Below are 24,564 nucleotides of genomic sequence, written 5' to 3'. Positions count from 1 at the left end.
TTCTGTCTAATCCGATGCATTCTCGCTTCAGAGCTGTAATCATTTTTGGGCTGAATGCCCTTAATGGAAGGGTTCATTTGCCGGGTGGTTCTTTAGGAGGACCCTGGAACTCCACCAACGCTGCATCTTTTATTCACTACACTGTCAATAAGGGTTACACTATCCATGGTTGGGAGCTTGGTAAGAGTCATGTCCCATTTAGATTCCTCACTTCATAAAGATTTTGCTCAATAGAGATAGTACTGAAGTTAGAATAAACAATGACAAAAGATTAACAAACAGCTGATCTAATTCAATGGGATGTTAAAAATCTTTTATATTTAATTTACATCGATTTCTGTTAAGATAAGGATGCGTATGAATTTTTGCTTCTAACTAATATCATCCGGATGCACAACCAAAACCGGTTTCAGCCTGGGGAAGAGATGGTGATCTCCAAGCTATGGATCACTGCCGCGTGTCGTCTCCGAGACGAGGGATGAGAAGGAATCTTTTTTGGTCCCTGTATCCGTTTATGCGATATAAGTATTTAAGTTGGATGCTTGCCCACGCTGGGCCCTTTCTTGACCCCTTAGAAAAAGAAATGGGACCCACCCACAAGTTTTACCTATTTTTGACTATTTTTTATATCCACCACTAATGCTAGGAATGAGAGCTTAGTACTAAAGTAGGGTGACATTTCGGCTAAGATCCATGGGCTCATCTCATAGGCAAATATATATATATATATATATATAGACTAATTAATGGAACAGCAGATTGAGTGGCTTCATATGTGATCAACTATTTTAAAAATATTTTGCGGATGAAAGAGATCTATCTAATGCACTCCAAAATTTATTATTTTTTAATTTTTTTACTGTACAATATATCCATACACCATAATATATATATATATATATATATATTATTGTAATAAGTTTAGTAATAGAGGAGGGAGGGACATTTTAGTAATAGGATTAGGCATCCGGCCCCGCATTTAATCGACGCTCACGCGTTTTGAACCTGAGCCGCTTCGGTGAAATCTTAGCCCCATTCCAACTGTGCTATCATCTTAATCATAAATAATATTTTCTGGCTAGTTTTGTTGGGTGATGTTATGGATTATATCACGTACAGATAGACAGCCATTTCTGATAATATATCACATAACTGGATTATTATTACTTTCTAAAAAGGCATGTCAAGCAATTACAGCACACATGGATCATTATTCATGAGGACAAGTGCATATTTCGAATCTTTAACTCATGGAGTCTGGTAAAGGTTTCCTGCAGGGGGGTTGCAGTCGGCCACGCATTCCGCTCGCGTATTATAACAACGTGACCCGCGTCCATGGGCTGGGCAGCAGTAGCAGGGACGCCCAGAAATGCAAACGTCAATATAGCACGGCTCTGGGCCTTGACCTATCCAAAAGACGTTCAAGGTTAGAAACTATATTAGCCTAGTTTGGCCATAATTTAAAATTGACGATCAAATATTATGATACAAAGATTTAAAACTAGTAAAGAAATACAAGTTGCAAGAACATGATTTAGCTTTTTCTACACCAAAAAAATCATAACTGTGTTTTTAATGAATGAATACTGGTTAAGGTACTATTTTCTTTCAGTGTTGCCAGTCTTCTTCATCTTTTCTCACGAAAAGAGATAGACACTGTTGGGGGAAAACCCAAGTCATGCCATCTCAGAAGCGTCCGACCAAAGAGCGCCGACCAGAGAGGCACCCGACCAAAGAGCGCCGACCAGAGAGGCGCTCGACTAGAAAGTACCGACCAGAAGCAATCCCGCCACAGGACACTCCGCTAGGCGACCAGCTCGGCTCGGCACCCGTGCCAGGCCCATGCCTTAGCCGAATACCCAATTTCCGTCTAACCCTTTAAAGGATCTGACAACTAAATACATGACTCCACTACAACCTGCCACCATCCCTAAGCCATCAAGGCACGAGATCTCCGCAGGTATTCGGTACGGCCTATCATTAATGCATGAGACCCCCTCAGGCCTCTGATGCACTCAGTCATTAAATGAACACGGCTCAAGATGATCTCCGGATCACTGAACCATCAAAGCGTATGGCTCTCCCTGACCGCCGGTTCACTCAGCAATTAATGCACTTACCATCTACGAACCCCAGGCCCACCACGGCCGGCGGTTCAACCACCCCAATGGGTCCGATCAACCGCGACAACTCCCTGACTCCGGTCTGATCCAGTCTTATTCTCCACTACGCCATTAATGAGCAAAATCGTGCCTAATTATCACAAAAGAGGACAAATCCCCCTGTCACCTCCCAGGTAACATAATATCTTCCTATAAAAGGGAACCTGGGGGAAGGAGGGAAGGGACGACACAGAACGGACACAAATATACACAAAAAAGAACAAACATTCCTCCTCCTTTACTCCCTCCACATATTAGCCTCCTCTGACTTAAGCTTCGGAGGGCCGGCGCCGGAAAGCCCGGCCACCGGCTTTTTTGCAGGACTCTCCGGGAGGACGCCACCAGTCGACGCACCGTCATCCACCGTCCCGGCAGCGGAGCTCCTCCCCTCTTGGTTCGCGGCAGCCCCCGGGTCCAATTTCCAGCAACAGACATAGATAGCGGAAGAGAGGGAGGAAGGCAAACGACCAGAGTAACCTAATACTTACATTGATTCTGAGCAAAGAGTCCTGCAAGGACGAAGAAAACCAAAGCCAAACGCATGGTCTTCATGGCGAACGTACCCAAGGGAATTGAAGAAGATAATCACAAGGCTACCTTTACACTATCAAACGGGAGGTAACACCGAGGCTTTTAAAAGCCATCAAACGGTGTAAATGAGGAAACTAAATATCTTATGGAAATTATTTTGGGTGGGAGTTACTAAATATATTTTCTTTAAAAAGGTTGCTATATATATCGATGCCGAATGGAATTGGAAGACAATTATAAGGCTGTTTTTTTTGGCCAATCAAACAAGGACTTTTAAACCATATGGAAACTAAATATCTTCTCTTTAGTTATGGTGACAAAATCTTTCATGGTGGGAATCAATATATATATATATATATTCTTTAAAAAGGTTGTGACAGATACATATAATGAATCGAATTAAACAAGGCAATCAATCACAAGGCTGTCATTTCCCATAAAATAAGAGACCCGTCCAAGGTGTAGGTAAGGAAACTCAATATCCTCTCTCTAATTGAGCATATCCTCAAAAACTTGGTGAGAAAACCTTTCATAATCAATCTCAGTAAATATATATATAATATGTGCGCACTGAATTAAATTAAAAAATATGATAACTTTTTTTCAATCAAATAAAGGACTGGAGCAAGAACCTAAGTCTATGTGTCTAAATAAGATTGCTTCACTATCGTTCCAGCATCTTGATCAGCATATTTTAAGAACATTTTCTATCTTAAGTATTTATTTTTAATATATAAAAAATAAGGTAGATAAAAGTTCATTTTTCTTAAAAAAATTATATTAGAAATCAGTAAATATATTTTTTTAATAAAAAGTTGCTACAGATATATATAATGAATCAAATTAAAGAAGACAATTAATTACAAGGCTGTCATTTCCAAACAGGAGACAAGTCGTCCAACGTGTAAATAAGGAAACTAAATATCTTCTCTTTCATTAAGCAGATCTTTACAGATTCGGCGAGAAAAACTTTAATGGTTTCAGCAAAAAAAGAAGAACTTTAATGGTGAGAATCAATACATGACTTTTATATATGTATATATACCGAATTGAATTAAAAAAATATAGACACAAGCCTTTTTTTTATCTAAAAATAATTTAGATCCATGCGTCTAGATAGAATCGCCCCACTACCATCCCAGCATCCCGATCGGCATCTCTTGAAATATTTTCTATCCTAAGTACCTTTTTAAATATTGGAATAGGGTGGAATAAAGGTACATTTCTTTTTATGAAAAAACCATGACAATCTTTACAAGTGCGATATATTGCTATACTTTAAATTGAGCATCCGCCCTCGTTTAGATCTTATTGGCTAGTCCGTGCGATTTTTGGAAAATAGACACCATGAGGAACGTAGCATATGAGAACAATGGCCTCTAACAAAATTTGTTGTCGACACTCAGTACGCTTCGCCATTTCATACCATACCATATATCAATATTGTAATAGATGGTACCGATATAGGGTCTGATATGAAGATGGTAAACCTTGGTCTCCGACATAGCCTGCCATTTTTGATGGGTTAGCTGGGCAAGATGGAGCCCATGAGCTTACGGCTTTGTAGGATATTAACATGGAGAACCACAAAGCCTCTTGCTTCTAGCGCTATCCCTTTGGAAAACTTTGTTTGAAGCATGGGGCATTGTAACTCTTGGTTTGTATCGGTATTAGGTTCACAACAATATGATGTTTTATGTTTTTGAAATTTCAACCCTTAATAACCGCAGCTGGTTTAAACTGATATATTATTGATGTAGATTTTCTAATCTATTTTTTTTCAATTTTAAACACATATTTTAATTATTATATTCTAACCTAATGTCTTAAAAAATAGTGATAATTTTGATTTGGGTTTTTTGTATGGATACCCTTCTAAATATTGGATTTTACGTGAATACCCTTCCAAAATTGATATTTGCATGTATACCCTTGTAAAATACTTGTTTTGCTATTCTATCTGTTTTTATTCTTATTTTTGCATATATACCCATGCTATCTAACGCCGTTAAAAAATTAACGATTTTAAATTAAAATGACTAAAATACCCTTAATGGGTAGACGTGCAAATAGAAATTCTTATAAGGGTATACAAGCAAATAGTAACTTTATAAGGATATTCATACAATTTTCTATATTTAGAAGGGTATTTACGTAAAAAAATCCTAGTAGATGGAAAGAATTTAGATACATTAATTAATGTGATAGCCTTTATAATCCTGTATTTATTAGTAAATGTATTTGGTCCTATGACCAAAGGTTTGTTTTTTTATCATGAATATAACAAAAATATACAATAGGATTTGCAAATTGGCTGTATCTAGATTTACCTCCAGCAATTGATCTGATGATGGGATTAATATCATAAGGGGAGTAGGGTTCAAGCATCGAAGGATGGCAACAAGCATAGGTTCACAGGATCCAAAGGAACCTCGGCCCGTCAGGATTCTCTCTCGTTCTATTACACTATTGGTTTGGTGTTTCGGCAGCTGGGTATTCGTGCAAATACCAATTTTCAAAGGGTATTCGTGCAAAATCTGATATTTAGAAGGGTATCTATGCAAAAAACCCTTCTGATTTTACTAAAACTTTTGATGGTTAAATGTTATGGTTTTGATAAATATCTGCGAAGATCCGAGTTCGAACATCTTGACCTTTCCATGTCTTTACCAACTTACTATTCAACCGAGATCTCAGTTCATCTTGGTGCCACCTATCCATTTAGATTGCTAAGATGTCAAAGTTTTAAGAACCTTGTTCTAAATTATTGTTTTTTTCTTCTTTTGCTTGCTAATTATCTGGATTCATCTTGCTTCATTTATTGTAGATGACCCTATAAAAGATTTAGCCTATATGTCTGGACCTTTCTTTTATATACTTCTTGATTGGCATGAAAACAGGATCTTTAAAACATAAAACCTGAATTTTTGTTCCCAATCAAACTCTTTTAGACCTAAAACCTAAAACCCCTTTCTAAACCTGAATTTGCAATCTTGCATCCACAAGTTAGCTGTTTGGACTTCTACGTCAATGGCCAGCTGAGGAGAAATTACCAATTTATAGTTAAGCTCACTGTTAGCAACTTAGCACTTTTGTCTTGCTTGGTGTTTGGAAATGGTTGCATTAGTTTGATTGGTAGCCTTGATGAGGAAGTCAAAAGATATAACATTTGGTTGTTATAGAATGAATTAAGGTGGTGAAGCTCTCATGTACTGTCATCAGGTAGTTCCTAATATCCAATACGTCAATGGATAGTATAATAGGACTTGGAATTGCTTCGTTTACAAATTAAATTCAAATGAATACATCTAGTTAGCAGCACTGCATTGTCATGATGGATGGTCTCGTAATTATTTTAGTTGGTAATTTTGTACTCGTTTTCTTGTCATCCTTCCTGTATTTGGAAGCGTATAAACTTTTGAGTCAAGGTATATCTTTCATTATGATCGCGCAATTGGCCCACTCTTTTGTCTAGAGGTAGATTGTTTTTTTGTTGATTCTGTACTTAAGAGGGGAAAAAAATGTAAGGGAGAGTTGAAGACAGAAAATTTTAGACTTGGAATTGCACTCAAGATTTTAAATACTATGGAATAAAGCTGTTTCGATTTTTTTATAAAACGGAATGCACCATCATCTCGTCCTGTTCCGACATTTGGAATAGAGAATGTCCAAAGATGTACCGATTAGGATGTTTGGATAATAGCAGGATGGTCCTGTCCTGATACTTAGGACGATACCCTATTCCAGTGTCCTGCAGAATATTCCGTCGGGACTCGAGTCTTTAATCGCACTAACGATATTTGGTTCCCGGTTCTACTTGGATGTGTCTATGAAGAAAGATAAGCTAAGAAAATGTACTATAATGACACAGTTCATGTTTTGAGGGTTCTATGATCTATCATAGAATGGCATGATGCTAAGTAATAGGGCTGGCCAATGCCCAGAACCTCAAGAACAAGCAACAATAATGAGAAAGAAACAAAATTAAGGGAGAATAAATTTGAAGAGAGTGGACTAAAAATTTTACTAATAAAAAAAAAATAACAAAACTCATGTTCAATATCAAAACATGCCTCACAATACTTTCTCCACGATAACCATGGAAATTATGAACTGTTCCCTAACTCACAAAAAAAGAAGCAAGACACAAATCCTCTTTGGACTCCAACAGGCATTCCATACTCAAGCTACTCACAATGCCTCACCACTCTCATATTCTTAAAGACCAAATACAAAACCACTCGGACTCGGTCACCAATTCTAGTCACCAAACAATTTCAGGAACTATTATTTCTTTTTCAATCTGAAGGCTGTACAGTCATATAGTACACAAATGCTACTCATGGTAAGGAATGCCCTAACTAAACCCACAAGTAATTAGATGCACAGTTTAACATATATCCTAATATAATTAAGATTCACAATTGACATGATAACCAACTCAACTGCAATAAAAATCCCAATAGGACCAGGACAAACCATTGTTTGATGCAACCTTAGTAGATGCCACCTTAGTAGTTTGATGGTTGAGGTGTCTCCTTCATGTCAAAACAATAACCTACCCTCCTTCCACAACAAGCCACAAAAGAGATGAAACCATTCAACTTGCATTATTGGAAGGTCATTAATTGAGTGTACCTTAGACTCCACTTAAACAATGGAATTTTAGGACAGCAGTTGGACCACAAGGTGCTGCCAATGCGAAAACCCTTTAATTTACAATAACTCGATTGTTCCAAACGAGTGCAAGATTGATGATTCTGATATTTGATAAGATGAGAGAAAGTTTTTTTTTTTTTTTTTTGTGTATCATAACATTTATAATGGACTTGTATATATGAAGCCAAACTGCAAAAGTACATCTCTTCTGTGCCAAAACATTTCTTTAGCATAATAATCACCATTAGTTCCATAAATTAATGAGTACTAGCATAATAAGCATGGATTTCTAAAAATCTCTAATTGACTAAAGAGCGCTTATATTAATAATTTGACAAATAATATTGCTGAATAATTTATTTTTATTCGGTCCTTCTTATCAAAAGCACAAGAATTTTGTCAAAACAGAAGCTTGTAGTCAATATTATATGAGCAATATATTATTTTTGTGAGTTTCATTTCTATAAAAGAATATAATGGCTATGTTACTGTTGTTGTACCACTTGTTGCCAATATATAGAAAAGTCCCTTTTCTCTATAATTTTAAGTAAAGGAATTGATGTGTGGATGTAAACTGGATTGTATGAAAAGGGACTTTGGGTTTATCTTGTTATTATGGCAGGCCCCGTCACAGGTTGAAAAATGTGGTACTTTGGTAGGCCCCCTCACAGGCTAGAAATGTGGAACAATAATGTGCAGGCCCCGCCACAGGCTAAAAATGTGATACTTTGGTAGGCCCCCTCACAGGCTAGAAATGTGGAACTATAATGTGCAGGCCCCGCCACAGGCTGAAAATGTGATACTTTGGTAGGCCCCCTCACAGGCTAGAAATGTGGAACTATAATGTGCAGGCCCCGCCACAGGCTGAAAATGTGATATTTTGGTAGGCCCCCTCACAGGCTAGAAATGTGGAACTATAATGTGCAGGCCCCGCCACAGGCTGAAAATGTGATACTTTGGCAGGCCCCATCACAGGCTAGAAATGTGGAACTATAATGTGCAGGCCCCGCCACAGGCTGAAAATGTGATAATTTGGTTGCCCCACCACAGGCTGAGAAATGTGACCGAGATTTGACCCAAAGTCGGAAAGATAATTAAACCGGATCAAGTTGAAGAAATGACATTGAGACTATAATACATGTTTATGAGCTATCATATGCTATATATTTCTTGTGTGGCTGGATTTTTATTGATGATTGATGTACATACTTGTATCGATTATTTGAGCTTTGATAGCCGGTTTATGACTTCATGATATGTGCTTTGACTTGTCGTGGTTTTCAGATTTTTATTATTATTGTGTTGGTGTGGATGTGTAGGGATTCTTACTGGGCTGTAAAGCTCATCCCCTTTTCTTCTTTCTTTTTATCAGAGTTGCAGGATGCTTAGATTTGGATGGGATGGGCGCAGAGTGCAGGTATCAGAGTCATTAGCTAGTTAGTTTGTTTGTCCTTCTTTGATGTCGATGAACATTTGAAGATCTTGTAATTGAACTAATTTGTTTATTTGGATATGTCGGACTTGTCTATTTGAATTATTAAATTAATCGTGGATTTATTGGAATTTTGTTAAACATAGGCCTTGCATGATCTTTAGGGCACTGCTCTAGGGCTCATGCGGCCGGTCGCGTGCCGGACCCGGGAGTTGGGTTCGGGGCGTGACAGAGTGGTATCAGAGCTTAAGGTTAAGGTATCCTAGGGTTTAGGTTCAGGTGAGTGTGAGTGGGGAATTATGATAGGAAAACTATCAGAGTCTTGGTTTATAATCACTTAAGATTGTAACAGGAATGATATTATAATCTAAGGTTTAAGACCACTAGGTACTGTGGCCTTAGTGGCATTAGAATTTGAGGTTTAAGATCATTGGGAATTGTGACCAGTTGGAATCTAAGCATATGTTTAAGATCACTAGGGATCGTGACAGAAATATATCATAGCTTAAGGTTATGATCATTCGGGACATGATAATTAAATTCAATGCTTAAGTTGTAAGATCACTAGGCATTGTGATAAAATGTATGCATCGGTTTGGTTTTCGATGCATACGGAAGGAAAGTATAAATTGTCTTTGATCATGATAAGAGAGGTTTGACCTAAGATAAGTGTAGGTCAACAATGGCATATCGAGTATACCATGTTCAGATATTATTTAAATGATTTAAAAGTTCAAATTTGATTTGGGTTTTGATGTGATCATACTTTTGGTTTTGCTGCTAATTATTAGAGTGGGATTTGTACGTTGATTTAGTATTGGAGTAAGCTAAGGAGATTTCATAATATTGAAAGGAACGTTCTTCGAAGTTGAAAATGTATGTGGATTATATTTGGTGTTGGCATGTTGGATATTGCAAATAGGTCTATTTCCTATGGATGTATTTGATTATTTTGAGGCCATAGAGTATGCATATTGATGGGAGAATTCTAATTATTTGAATTCTCATGTTTGAATTGGGCTCCTGAATTTTCTTATAATTGTTGGAGATTATTGGATGTGTTAATCTAAAACTCGAGCCTAGATTTAAGATTTGAGCAGGGATCTTTTGTCATTGTTGATGAAGCCACTAATAAATGTCATATTGAGTAGAGACTTCGGTCATGAGATGCTTACATGAATTATCATATATAGCATTGTTGATGGATGTTAAGAATCTTGGTGAAGAAAGATCTGGAGGTTCTGCTCAATTAAAGTTCTAAAATTTGGATTTTTCTTAATCTCGGTGCAAAGTGATGCTTTGGTTAGAAATCATTTTGTGACTTTAGAGATTTTGATGAGTTAGATCAGAGTGCGCAGCGGAAGTGTAGTGGTTTGAGTTAATTTGAAACTGATTAGAAAAAGAAAAATATTTAATAATAATACCTTGATCTGAAAGGTATTATTATGGAACACTTGAGATAGTTTCTAATAGAGGAGAATGTCGTTGATTCTTTGTCTACTAGAAGTAGTTGTGGGCTCTCCTATTTTTGATAATTCTAAGAAGAATTTTGGGGCATCTCAAATTTAGCGTTAACGGATTGATAGCTCTGTAATTAAGCTTGGGCCTGGAATGATTTAACATAGTTCTTCGACTCCTAGCTCTGGTTTTCCTAGGATAAAGGTTGATCATTTAATCACAGGCAAAGTTAAGAAAAGAAAAATAAAAAAAATGATTATAGAATATTAAAAGTATTTGATACTAAAGATTTCTCCTATTTTTGTCAAACCAATTATGATCTCTATGTAGAGTCAAGAGAAATTAATTTCCTTGGGATATAATTACGGCATTTTAATCCAAGGTTGGGAGTTTGGAATTCTTTTGAAGGAGATCAAAAGAACTTACTACGTGTGGTAAATAGAAAGGATCAAGTTTTGAGATGCTGTGATTTTTGTATGTCAAAATCTTGTGAGTAGGTACTCCGAGAGGGGGACTATTTGAGATCTCAGGGATGATATGACGGATGCATATTTTTAAAGTTTGAGGCTTCAAGTAAGTTAATTTCGAGGACGAAATTTTTTTAAGGAGGAGAGTATGTAATACCCGGAACCAAAAAAAAAAATGGTTTGATGGGCCGGCCCGAAGAAGCCGGGCCCATCTATCAAATACGATCGTGCCCTAGGCACGATCGTGGAAGGGGAAACGCAGAGAGAGGGGTGAAGGGGGTGGGGCGGCGGCGTGAGGGGAGGTCGGTCGTCGGGGGAGGCGACTCGCCGGAGGGGATCGAGTGCCGGAGAGGGAGATCCAGCCGGCCGCGGAGGGGGGGAAAGCCTTCCTCTTTCCTTCGGTGAAAACCCTCCATTTCTCCGCCGATTCCTCGCCGGAAAGGCCGCCGGAGCACCCATCGGACCGAGGTAAGCGTGGATCCTTTCTTTGCGCTTCATTTCCTAGACTTAGGGCGGTGATGGTGGGGATTTGACCGACGAGACCGTCGGAGAAGGATCCGAAACAGGGGTACCCTGTTTCGGCTTTTCTCCTTCGGATTTCGTCGCCGCCGGCCACCGGGTTGGCCGGAATTCATGGCGGGTGAGGTTGGTTGGGACTGTGTGAGGGTCGGAGAGGGATTTCTGGGTTGATTGAAGATGGGGGATGGGGGATCCGAGGCCTTTTTCCTCGTGATCCCGTTGTCTTCTCTTCCCCTCGTTGGTTGGCCGCCGACCGACCACCATCTCCGGTGGTGCCACAGTTGAGGGCCGTCACAGGCCGGCTGTCGTCGCCAAGGATGGGCACCCTGGTGGCTGTGCCATCCAAATTCGAGAAGAGAGGGAGATGGATCGGCTTCCCTCATTTTGAGAAGGAGGAAGAGTTTTCTCTCTCCTCTCTTCTCTCTCCTAGGTTCTCTCTACTTGAATTATTTCTCTCACCATTTTCTCTCTCTAGATTGGAGTTTTCTCTCTCTAGTTTGATCCGAGGAGATCATTGTTTGTAAGGATTGCTGGATAGTCGTGGGTCAATGGAGAGTTTTGGGTTGTCAGATACTCCGGATAATTTTTAATATTGATTTGGTTCTGTAGGGCAACAAACTGTTGGACAAAGAGACATTGAGCAAGGTTCTACGCACCCTAGTTCGTAGATCACGGTGGTCTGTCTGGGTTGTCAGCAAAGGGTAAGGATCCTTGTACGCCAAACCTGCATGATATAATATTTTTATACTTAGATATGTATGATATGCTATAATTCAGATAAATCAAAAATAGTTTTATATTAAATTATATTTTGATCGTGTTGGCTTGTGGTTGATATTATGATCGTATTCGCTTGTGGTTGGTATTATGATGGATGCATGCATGCGCATAACTTACACCTACATAATTGGACTGATGGATGTGGTGCTCTAAACTAACTATGTGATATTGGTTGCCCCGTCACGGGCTGGAAACGTGACCGTGGTTAGTTTAAAGCTGGAAGTAAATATAAAGGAATTGATGTGTGGATGTAAACTGGATTGTATGAAAAGGAACTTTGGGTTTATCTTGTTATTATGGCAGGCCCCGTCACAGGTTGAAAAATGTGGTACTTTGGTAGGCCCCCTCACAGGCTAGAAATGTGGAACAATAATGTGCAGGCCCCGCCACAGGCTAAAAATGTGATACTTTGGTAGGCCCCCTCACAGGCTAGAAATGTGGAACTATAATGTGCAGGCCCCGCCACAGGCTGAAAATGTGATACTTTGGTAGGCCCCCTCACAGGCTAGAAATGTGGAACTATAATGTGCAGGCCCCGCCACAGGCTGAAAATGTGATATTTTGGTAGGCCCCCTCACACGCTAGAAATGTGGAACTATAATGTGCAGGCCCCGCCACAGGCTGAAAATGTGATACTTTGGCAGGCCCCATCACAGGCTAGAAATGTGGAACTATAATGTGCAGGCCCCGCCACAGGCTGAAAATGTGATAATTTGGTTGCCCCACCACAGGCTGAGAAATGTGACCGAGATTTGACCCAAAGTCGGAAAGATAATTAAACCGGATCAAGTTGAAGAAATGACATTGAGACTATAATACATGTTTATGAGCTATCATATGCTATATATTTCTTGTGTGGCTGGATTTTTATTGATGATTGATGTACATACTTGTATCGATTATTTGAGCTTTGATAGCCGGTTTATGACTTCATGATATGTGCTTTGACTTGTCGTGGTTTTCAGATTTTTATTATTATTGTGTTGGTGTGGATGTGTAGGGATTCTTACTGGGCTGTAAAGCTCATCCCCTTTTCTTCTTTCTTTTTATCAGAGTTGCAAGATGCTTAGATTTGGATGGGATGGGCGCAGAGTGCAGGTATCAGAGTCATTAGCTAGTTAGTTTGTTTGTCCTTCTTTGATGTCGATGAACATTTGAAGATCTTGTAATTGAACTAATTTGTTTATTTGGATATGTCGGACTTGTCTATTTGAATTATTAAATTAATCGCGGATTTATTGAAATTTTGTTAAACATAGGCCTTGCATGATCTTTAGGGCACTGCTCTAGGGCTCATGCGGCCGGTCGCGTGCTGGACCCGGGAGTTGGGTTCGGGGCGTGACAGAACTTTTTCTTTTTTGGTCGAATTTGGCAATTGTTTGTGTTGTTTCTAGATTTTTTTTTCTTAGCATTGTCTATGTAAAAATTTATATTTTTGTCAGTATTTGGCAATGGTTTTCTATGATTTGGAGCTTAATTAAAATGAAGAATTTATATTTTTGCCTCTATTTGGAGAGTTTTTTTTGTCTATGTGTTGTTTCCAGATTGTTTCCCTTTTTTCATTTCGAGTGAAAACTATTTGTAGTTTTCATTAATATACTAATTTTATTTGTTTCACGCTTCTTGATATCATAGGTTTGTTGAATGGAAATTGAAAATGAGGATCGAGTACTTCTGATAAAGTTCACTCCATCATCATTTATATTTCCTCATAATGTCTAAATCCTGTGAGGTCCCATTTTACATTTTGAAGATGGTTTCCTTGACATGGTTTCTGATATTAGTAGTAGTATATAGTCTTAAGAAAAAAACGATCTTCTTCTTCTTCTTCCTCTGAAAAGAAATGAAGGGCTATTTGGTTTACTATGCTTCGTTCCCTTCTATAATTCAATTGTTTATTTGGTGTGTTCGTTTGTCCATCTCATGTTAGTGTGTGTGATCCAGACTTTTTTTTTTTCAAAACAAATATTACTTTCTGAATGTGAAGGTAAAATGATTGAAAATGGTGATTGACACAGGTGTTTCATTTTTTCCTTCCTGCAGAATCTTTCCAACAAGATTTTATTGAATGCTGTTAAAGGTAAGTGCTTTCCTAGTATTTTATTTTAAAAAATTAATCTATGCCTATGCTTTTAATATCAAATGGCCAATCTAGTTTTTTTTTTTTCCTCTGAACTAATTTTTGTGACCTTTCAGAATTTTCTCCATTGAAACTCCGCATTGGGGGCTCCTTGCAAGATAAGGTCATATATGGCGTGGATCCTCAACAGCCATGTACTCCTTTTGTTAAGAAAAAATCTGAGATGTTTGGTTTTTCTCAAGGCTGCCTACCCATGCATAGATGGGATGAACTCAATGGTTTCTTCAAAAAAGCCGGGTACTTTGATTATTTAAACTTCCTATAAATGCCTCATGGACTAGTTTTTCCCTTGATCCCACTAGAAAAATTCTGTTAGGATAGTATGCGTTCATAATGAATGCTTTCGTGGTAGGCGTATCCTGCATTTCTCATTGCTCTCTTCATAAATTCTGTCTAATCCGATGCATTCTCGCTTCAGAGCTGCAATCATTTTTGGGCTGAATGCCCTTAATGGAAGGGTTCATTTGCCGGGTGGTTCTTTAGGAGGACCCTGGAACTCCACCAACGCTGCATCTTTTATTCACTACACTGTCAATAAGGGTTACACTATCCATGGTTGGGAGCTTGGTAAGAGTCATGTCCCATTTAGATTCCTCACTTCATAAAGATTTTGCTCAATAGAGATAGTACTGAAGTTAGAATAAACAATGACAAAAGATTAACAAACAGCTGATCTAATTCAATGGGATGTTAAAAATCTTTTATATTTAATTTACATCGATTTCTGTTAAGATAAGGATGCGTATGAATTTTTGCTTCTAACTAATATCATCCGGATGCACAACCAAAACCGGTTTCAGCCTGGGGAAGAGATGGTGATCTCCAAGCTATGGATCACTGCCGCGTGTCGTCTCCGAGACGAGGGATGAGAAGGAATCTTTTTTGGTCCCTGTATCCGTTTATGCGATATAAGTATTTAAGTTGGATGCTTGCCCACGCTGGGCCCTTTCTTGACCCCTTAGAAAAAGAAATGGGACCCACCCACAAGTTTTACCTATTTTTGACTATTTTTTATATCCACCACTAATGCTAGGAATGAGAGCTTAGTACTAAAGTAGGGTGACATTTCGGCTAAGATCCATGGGCTCATCTCATAGGCAAATATATATATATATATATATAGACTAATGGAACAGCAGATTGAGTGGCTTCATATGTGATCAACTATTTTAAAAATATTTTGCGGATGAAAGAGATCTATCTAGTGCACTCCAAAATTTATTATTTTTTAATTTTTTTACTGTACAATATATCCATACACCATAATATATATATATATATATATATATATATATATATTATTGTAATAAGTTTAGTAATAGAGGAGGGAGGGACATTTTAGTAATAGGATTAGGCATCCGGCCCCGCATTTAATCGACGCTCACGCGTTTTGAACCTGAGCCGCTTCGGTGAAATCTTAGCCCCATTCCAACTGTGCTATCATCTTAATCATAAATAATATTTTCTGGCTAGTTTTGTTGGGTGATGTTATGGATTATATCACGTACAGATAGACAGCCATTTCTGATAATATATCACATAACTGGATTATTATTACTTTCTAAAAAGGCATGTCAAGCAATTACAGCACACATGGATCATTATTCATGAGGACAAGTGCATATTTCGAATCTTTAACTCATGGAGTCTGGTAAAGGTTTCCTGCAGGGGGGTTGCAGTCGGCCACGCATTCCGCTCGCGTATTATAACAACGTGACCCGCGTCCATGGGCTGGGCAGCAGTAGCAGGGACGCCCAGAAATGCAAACGTCAATATAGCACGGCTCTGGGCCTTGACCTATCCAAAAGACGTTCAAGGTTAGAAACTATATTAGCCTAGTTTGGCCATAATTTAAAATTGACGATCAAATATTATGATACAAAGATTTAAAACTAGTAAAGAAATACAAGTTGCAAGAACATGATTTAGCTTTTTCTACACCAAAAAAATCATAACTGTGTTTTTAATGAATGAATACTGGTTAAGGTACTATTTTCTTTCAGTGTTGCCAGTCTTCTTCATCTTTTCTCACGAAAAGAGATAGACACTGTTGGGGGAAAACCCAAGTCATGCCATCTCAGAAGCGTCCGACCAAAGAGCGCCGACCAGAGAGGCGCCCGACCAAAGAGCGCCGACCAGAGAGGCGCTCGACTAGAAAGTACCGACCAGAAGCAATCCCGCCACAGGACACTCCGCTAGGCGACCAGCTCGGCTCGGCACCCGTGCCAGGCCCATGCCTTAGCCGAATACCCAATTTCCGTCTAACCCTTTAAAGGATCTGACAACTAAATACATGACTCCACTACAACCTGCCACCATCCCTAAGCCATCAAGGCACGAGATCTCCGCAGGTATTCGGTACGGCCTATCATTAATGCATGAGACCCCCTCAGGCCTCTGATGCACTCAGTCATTAAATGAACACGGCTCAAGATGATCTCCGGATCACTGAACCATCAAAGCGTATGGCTCTCCCTGACCGCCGGTTCACTCAGCAATTAATGCACTTACCATCTACGAACCCCAGGCCCACCACGGCCGGTGGTTCAACCACCCCAATGGGTCCGATCAACCGTGACAACTCCCTGACTCCGGTCTGATCCAGTCTTATTCTCCACTACGCCATTAATGAGCAAAATCATGCCTAATTATCACAAAAGAGGACAAATCCCCCTGTCACCTCCCAGGTAACATAATATCTTCCTATAAAAGGGAACCTGGGGGAAGGAGGGAAGGGACGACACAGAACGGACACAAATATACACAAAAAAGAACAAACATTCCTCCTCCTTTACTCCCTCCACATATTAGCCTCCTCTGACTTAAGCTTCGGAGGGCCGGCGCCGGAAAGCCCGGCCACCGACTTTTTTGCAGGACTCTCCGGGAGGACGCCACCAGTCGACGCACCGTCATCCACCGTCCCGGCAGCGGAGCTCCTCCCCTCTTGGTTCGCGGCAGCCCCCGGGTCCAATTTCCAGCAACAGACATAGATAGCGGAAGAGAGGGAGGAAGGCAAACGAACAGAGTAACCTAATACTTACATTGATTCTGAGCAAAGAGTCCTGCAAGGACGAAGAAAACCAAAGCCAAACGCATGGTCTTCATGGCGAACGTACCCAAGGGAATTGAAGAAGATAATCACAAGGCTACCTTTACACTATCAAACGGGAGGTAACACCGAGGCTTTTAAAAGCCATCAAACGGTGTAAATGAGGAAACTAAATATCTTATGGAAATTATTTTGGGTGGGAGTTACTAAATATATTTTCTTTAAAAAGGTTGCTATATATATCGATGCCGAATGGAATTGGAAGACAATTATAAGGCTGTTTTTTTTGGCCAATCAAACAAGGACTTTTAAACCATATGGAAACTAAATATCTTCTCTTTAGTTATGGTGACAAAATCTTTCATGGTGGGAATCAATATATATATATATATATATATTCTTTAAAAAGGTTGTGACAGATACATATAATGAATCGAATTAAACAAGGCAATCAATCACAAGGCTGTCATTTCCCATAAAATAAGAGACAGGCCGTCCAAGGTGTAGGTAAGGAAACTCAATATCCTCTCTCTAATTGAGCATATCCTCAAAAACTTGGTGAGAAAACCTTTCATAATCAATCTCAGTAAATATATATATAATATGTGCGCACTGAATTAAATTAAAAAATATGATAACTTTTTTTCAATCAAATAAAGGACCGGAGCAAGAACCTAAGTCTATGTGTCTAAATAAGATTGCTTCACTATCGTTCCAGCATCTTGATCAGCATATTTTAAGAACATTTTCTATCTTAAGTATTTATTTTTAATATATAAAAAATAAGGTAGATAAAAGTTCATTTTTCTTAAAAAAATTATATTAGAAATCAGTAAATATATTTTTTTAATAAAAAGTTGCTACAGATATTTATAATGAATCAAATTAAAGAAGACAATTAATTACAAGGCTGTCATTTCCAAACAGGAGACAAGTCGTCCAACGTGTAAATAAGGAAACTAAATATCTTCTCTTTCATTAAGCAGATCTTTACAGATTCGGCGAGAAAAACTTTAATGGTTTCAGCAAAAAAAGAAGAACTTTAATGGTGAGAATCAATACATGACTTTTATATATGTATATATACCGAATTGAATTAAAAAAATATAGACACAAGCCTTTTTTTTAATCTAAAAATAATTTAGATCCATGCGTCTAGATAGAATCGCCCCACTACCATCCCAGCATCCCGATCGGCATCTCTTGAAATATTTTCTATCCTAAGTACCTTTCTAAATATTGGAATAGGGTGGAATAAAGGTACATTTCTTTTTATGAAAAAACCATGACAATCTTTACAAGTGCGATATATTGCTATACTTTAAATTGAGCATCCGCCCTCGTTTAGATCTTATTGGCTAGTCCGTGCGATTTTTGGAAAATAGACACCATGAGGAACGTAGCATATGAGAACAATGGCCTCTAACAAAATTTGTTGTCGACACTCAGTACGCTTCGCCATTTCATACCATACCATATATCAATATTGTAATAGATGGTACCGATATAGGGTCTGATATGAAGATGGTAAACCTTGGTCTCCGACATAGCCTGCCATTTTTGATGGGTTAGCTGGGCAAGATGGAGCCCATGAGCATACGGCTTTGTAGGATATTAACATGGAGAACCACAAAGCCTCTTGCTTCTAGCGCTATCCCTTTGGAAAACTTTGTTTGAAGCTTGGGGCATTGTAACTCTTGGTTTGTATCGGTATTAGGTTCACAACAATATGATGTTTTATGTTTTTGAAATTTCAACCCTTAATAACCGCAGCTGGTTTAAACTGATATATTATTGATGGAGATTTTCTAATCTATTTTTTTTCAATTTTAAACACATATTTTAATTATTATATTCTAACCTAATGTCTTAAAAAATAGTGATAATTTTGATTTGGGTTTTTTGTATGGATACCCTTCTAAATATTGGATTTTACGTGAATACCCTTCCAAAATTGATATTTGCATGTATACCCTTGTAAAATACTTGTTTTGCTATTCTATCTGTTTTTATTCTTATTTTTGCATATATACCCATGCTATCTAACGCCGTTAAAAAATTAACGATTTTAAATTAAAATGACTAAAATACCCTTAATGGGTAGACGTGCAAATAGAAATTCTTATAAGGGTATACAAGCAAATAGTAACTTTATAAGGATATTCATACAATTTTCTATATTTAGAAGGGTATTTACGTAAAAAAATCCTAATAGATGGAAAGAATTTAGATACATTAATTAATGTGATAGCCTTTATAATCCTGTATTTATTAGTAAATGTATTTGGTCCTATGACCAAAGGTTTGTTTTTTTATCATGAATATAACAAAAATATACAATAGGATTTGCAAATTGGCTGTATCTAGATTTACCTCCAGCAATTGATCTGATGATGGGATTAATATCATTAGGGGAGTAGGGTTCAAGCATCGAAGGATGGCAACAAGCATAGGTTCACAGGATCCAAAGGAACCTCGGCCCGTCAGGATTCTCTCTCGTTCTATTACACTATTGGTCTGGTGTCTCGGCAGCTGGGTATTCGTGCAAATACCAATTTTCAAAGGGTATTCGTACAAAATCTGATATTTAGAAGGGTATCTATGCAAAAAACCCTTCTGATTTTACTAAAACTTTTGATGGTTAAATGTTATGGTTTTGATAAATATCTGCGAAGATCCGAGTTCGAACATCTTGACCTTTCCATGTCTTTACCAACTTACTATTCAACCGAGATCTCAGTTCATCTTGGTGCCACCTATCCATTTAGATTGCTAAGATGTCAAAGTTTTAAGAACCTTGTTCTAAATTATTGTTTTTTTCTTCTTTTGCTTGCTAATTATCTGGATTCATCTTGCTTCATTTATTGTAGATGACCCTATAAAAGATTTAGCCTATATGTCTGGACCTTTCTTTTATATACTTCTTGATTGGCATGAAAACAAGATCTTTAAAATATAAAACCTGAATTTTTGTTCCCAATCTAACTCTTTTAGACCTAAAACCTAAAACCCCTTTCTAAACCTGAATTTGCAATCTTGCATCCACAAGTTAGCTGTTTGGACTTCTACGTCAATGGCCAGCTGAGGAGAAATTACCAATTTAAAGTTAAGCTCACTGTTGGCAACTTAGCACTTTTGTCTTGCTTGGTGTTTGGAAATGGTTGCATTAGTTTGATTGGTAGCCTTGATGAGGAAGTCAAAAGATATAACATTTGGTTGTTATAGAATGAATTAAGGTGGTGAAGCTCTCATGTACTGTCATCAGGTAGTTCCTAATATCCAATACGTCAATGGAGAGTATAATAGGACTTGGAATTGCTTCGTTTACAAATTAAATTCAAATGAATACATCTAGTTAGCAGCACTGCATTGTCATGATGGATGGTCTCGTAATTATTTTAGTTGGTAATTTTGTACTCGTTTTCTTGTCATCCTTCCTGTATTTGGAAGTGTATAAACTTTTGAGTCAAGGTATATCTTTCATTATGATCGCGCAATTGGCCCACTCTTTTGTCTAGAGGTAGATTGTTTTTTTGTTGATTCTGTACTTAAGAGGCGAAAAAAATGTAAGGGAGAGTTGAAGACAGAAAATTTTAGACATGGAATTGCACTCAAGATTTTAAATACTATGGAATAAAGCTGTTTCGATTTTTTTATAAAACGGAATGCACCATCATCTCGTCCTGTTCCGACATTTGGAATAGAGAATGTCCAAAGATGTACCGATTAGGATGTTTGGATAATAGCAGGATGGTCCTGTCCTGATACTTAGGACGATACCCTATTCCAGTGTCCTGCAGAATGTTCCGTCGGGACTTGAGTCTTCAATCACACTAACGATATTTGGTTCCCGGTTCTACTTGGATGTGTCTATGAAGAAAGATAAGCTTAGAAAATGTACTATAATGACACAGTTCATGTTTTGAGGGTTCTATGATATATCATAGAATGGCATGATGCTAAGTAATAGGGCTGGCCAATGCCCAGAACCTCAAGAACAAGCAACAATAATGAGAAAGAAACAAAATTAAGGGAGAATAAATTTGAAGAGAGTGGACTAAAAATTTTACTAATAAAAAAAAAATAACAAAACTCATGTTCAATATCAAAACATGCCTCACAATACTTTCTCCACGATAACCATGGAAATTATGAACTGTTCCCTAAATCACAAAAAAAGAAGCAAGACACAAATCCTCTTTGGACTCCAACAGGCATTCCATACTCAAGCTACTCACAATGCCTCACCACTCTCATGTTCTTAAAGACCAAATACAAAACCACTCGGACTCGGTCACCAACTCTAGTCACCAAACAATTTCAGGAACTATTATTTCTTTTTCAATCTGAAGGCTGTACAGTCATATAGTACACAAATGCTACTCATGGTAAGGAATGCCCTAACTAAACCCACAAGTAATTAGATGCACAGTTTAACATATATCCTAATATAATTAAGATTCACAATTGACATGATAACCAACTCAACTGCAATAAAAATCCCAATAGGACCAGGACAAACCATTGTTTGATGCAACCTTAGTAGATGCCACCTTAGTAGTTTGATGGTTGAGGTGTCTCCTTCATGTCAAAACAATAACCTACCCTCCTTCCACAACAAGCCACAAAAGAGATGAAACCATTCAACTTGCATTATTGGAAGGTCATTAATTGAGTGTACCTTAGACTCCACTTAAACAATGGAATTTTAGGACAGCAGTTGGACCACAAGGTGCTGCCAATGCGAAAACCCTTTAATTTACAATAACTCGATTGTTCCAAACGAGTGCAAGATTGATGATTCTGATATTTGATAAGATGAGAGAAAGTTTTTTTTTTTTGTGTATCATAACATTTATAATGGACTTGTATATATGAAGCCAAACTGCAAAAGTACATCTCTTCTGTGCCAAAACATTTCTTTAGCATAATAATCACCATTAGTTCCATAAATTAATGAGTACTAGCATAATAAGCATGGATTTCTAAAAATCTCTAATTGACTAAAGAGCTCTTATATTAATAATTTGACAAATAATATTGCTGAATAATTTATTTTTATTCGGTCCTTCTTATCAAAAGCACAAGAATTTTGTCAAAACAGAAGCTTGTAGTCAATATTATATGAGCAATATATTATTTTTGTGAGTTTCATTTCTATAAAAGAATATAATGGCTATGTTACTGTTGTTGTACCACTTGTTGCCAATATATAGAAAAGTCCCTTTTCTCTATAATTTTAAGTAAAGGATTTGATGTGTGGATGTAAACTGGATTGTATGAAAAGGGACTTTGGGTTTATCTTGTTATTATGGCAGGCCCCGTCACAGGTTGAAAAATGTGGTACTTTGGTAGGCCCCCTCACAGGCTAGAAATGTGGAACAATAATGTGCAGGCCCCGCCACAGGCTAAAAATGTGATACTTTGGTAGGCCCCCTCACATGCTAGAAATGTGGAACTATAATGTGCAGGCCCCGCCACAGGCTGAAAATGTGATACTTTGGTAGGCCCCCTCACAGGCTAGAAATGTGGAACTATAATGTGCAGGCCCCGCCACAGGCTGAAAATGTGATATTTTGGTAGGCCCCCTCACAGGCTAGAAATGTGGAACTATAATGTGCAGGCCCCGCCACAGGCTGAAAATGTGATAATTTGGTTGCCCCACCACAGGCTGAGAAATGTGACCGAGATTTGACCCAAAGTCGGAAAGATAATTAAACCGGATCAAGTTGAAGAAATGACATTGAGACTATAATACATGTTTATGAGCTATCATATGCTATATATTTCTTGTGTGGCTGGATTTTTATTGATGATTGATGTACATACTTGTATCGATTATTTGAGCTTTGATAGCCGGTTTATGACTTCATGATATGTGCTTTGACTTGTCGTGGTTTTCAGATTTTTATTATTATTGTATTGGTGTGGATGTGTAGGGATTCTTACTGGGCTGTAAAGCTCATCCCCTTTTCTTCTTTCTTTTTATCAGAGTTGCAGGATGCTTAGATTTGGATGGGATGGGCGCAGAGTGCAGGTATCAGAGTCATTAGCTAGTTAGTTTGTTTGTCCTTCTTTGATGTCGATGAACATTTGAAGATCTTGTAATTGAACTAATTTGTTTATTTGGATATGTCGGACTTGTCTATTTGAATTATTAAATTAATCGTGGATTTATTGGAATTTTGTTAAACATAGGCCTTGCATGATCTTTAGGGCACTGCTCTAGGGCTCATGCGGCCGGTCGCGTGCCGGACCCGGGAGTTGGGTTCGGGGCGTGACAGAGTGGTATCAGAGCTTAAGGTTAAGGTATCCTAGGGTTTAGGTTCAGGTGAGTGTGAGTGGGGAATTATGATAGGAAAACTATCAGAGTCTTGGTTTATAATCACTTAAGATTGTAACAGGAATGATATTATAATCTAAGGTTTAAGACCACTAGGTACTGTGGCCTTAGTGGCATTAGAGTTTGAGGTTTAAGATCATTGGGAATTGTGACCAGTTGGAATCTAAGCATATGTTTAAGATCACTAGGGATCGTGACAGAAATATATCATAGCTTAAGGTTATGATCATTCGGGACATGATAATTAAATTCAATGCTTAAGTTGTAAGATCACTAGGCATTGTGATAAAATGTATGCATCGGTTTGGTTTTCGATGCATACGGAAGGAAAGTATAAATTATCTTTGATCATGATAAGAGAGGTTTGACCTAAGATAAGTGTAGGTCAACAATGGCATATCGAGTATACCATGTTCAGATATTATTTAAATGATTTAAAAGTTCAAATTTGATTTGGGTTTTGATGTGATCATACTTTTGGTTTTGCTGCTAATTATTAGAGTGGGATTTGTACGTTGATTTAGTATTGGAGTAAGCTAAGGAGATTCCATAATATTGAAAGGATCGTTCTTCGAAGTTGAAAATGTATGTGGATTATATTTGGTGTTGGCATGTTGGATATTGCAAATAGGTCTATTTCCTATGGATGTATTTGATTATTTTGAGGCCATAGAGTATGCATATTGATGGGAGAATTCTAATTATTTGAATTCTCATGTTTGGATTGGGCTCCTGAATTTTCTTATAATTGTTGGAGATTATTGGATGTGTTAATCTAAAACTCGAGCCTAGATTTAAGATTTGAGCATGGATCTTTTGTCATTGTTGATGAAGCCACTAATAAATGTCATATTGAGTAGAGACTTCGGTCATGAGATGCTTACATGAATTATCATATATAGCATTGTTGATGGATGTTAAGAATCTTGGTGAAGAAAGATCTGGAGGTTCTGCTCAATTGAAGTTCTAAAATTTGGATTTTTCTTAATCTCGGTGCAAAGTGATGCTTTGGTTAGAAATCATT

The 24,564-nt window shown here is 37.9% G+C and overlaps 1 protein-coding gene and 1 long non-coding RNA gene across 4 annotated transcripts in view; both read left to right on the top strand.

The window, feature by feature from the left end:
- LOC120104595 (heparanase-like protein 3) overlaps positions 1-14,519 on the top strand; it is a 99,523-nt gene extending 85,004 nt beyond the window's left edge. Inside the window, exons 11-14 of one of the 3 annotated variants that reach the window (XM_039115994.1) lie at positions 32-180; positions 8,725-8,769; positions 14,052-14,088; positions 14,205-14,519. In XM_039115994.1, coding sequence (XP_038971922.1) covers positions 32-180; positions 8,725-8,741 — 166 coding nt within the window. In that variant the 3' untranslated portion in view covers positions 8,742-8,769; positions 14,052-14,088; positions 14,205-14,519. Of the gene's footprint in view, positions 1-31; positions 325-5,062; positions 5,086-8,724; positions 8,770-14,051; positions 14,089-14,204 lie in introns of those variants that run through there. The other 2 variants (XM_039115995.1, XM_039115993.1) reach the window with 2 other exon arrangements.
- Positions 14,520-14,578: 59 nt separating this feature from the next.
- LOC120104598 lies at positions 14,579-20,092 on the top strand. Its single transcript, XR_005506983.1, has 2 exons — positions 14,579-14,715; positions 19,618-20,092. It is a non-coding gene; the product is annotated as an uncharacterized LOC120104598 (long non-coding RNA).
- The last annotated feature ends 4,472 nt before the right edge of the window (positions 20,093-24,564 follow it).

The sequence above is a fragment of the Phoenix dactylifera genome, unplaced genomic scaffold, assembly GCF_009389715.1.
Source record: "Phoenix dactylifera cultivar Barhee BC4 unplaced genomic scaffold, palm_55x_up_171113_PBpolish2nd_filt_p 000046F, whole genome shotgun sequence".
Taxonomy (NCBI): Eukaryota; Viridiplantae; Streptophyta; class Magnoliopsida; order Arecales; family Arecaceae; genus Phoenix; species Phoenix dactylifera.
Note: the sequence above shows the minus strand (reverse complement) of the source record. Positions and strands in the feature narration are given on the sequence as shown.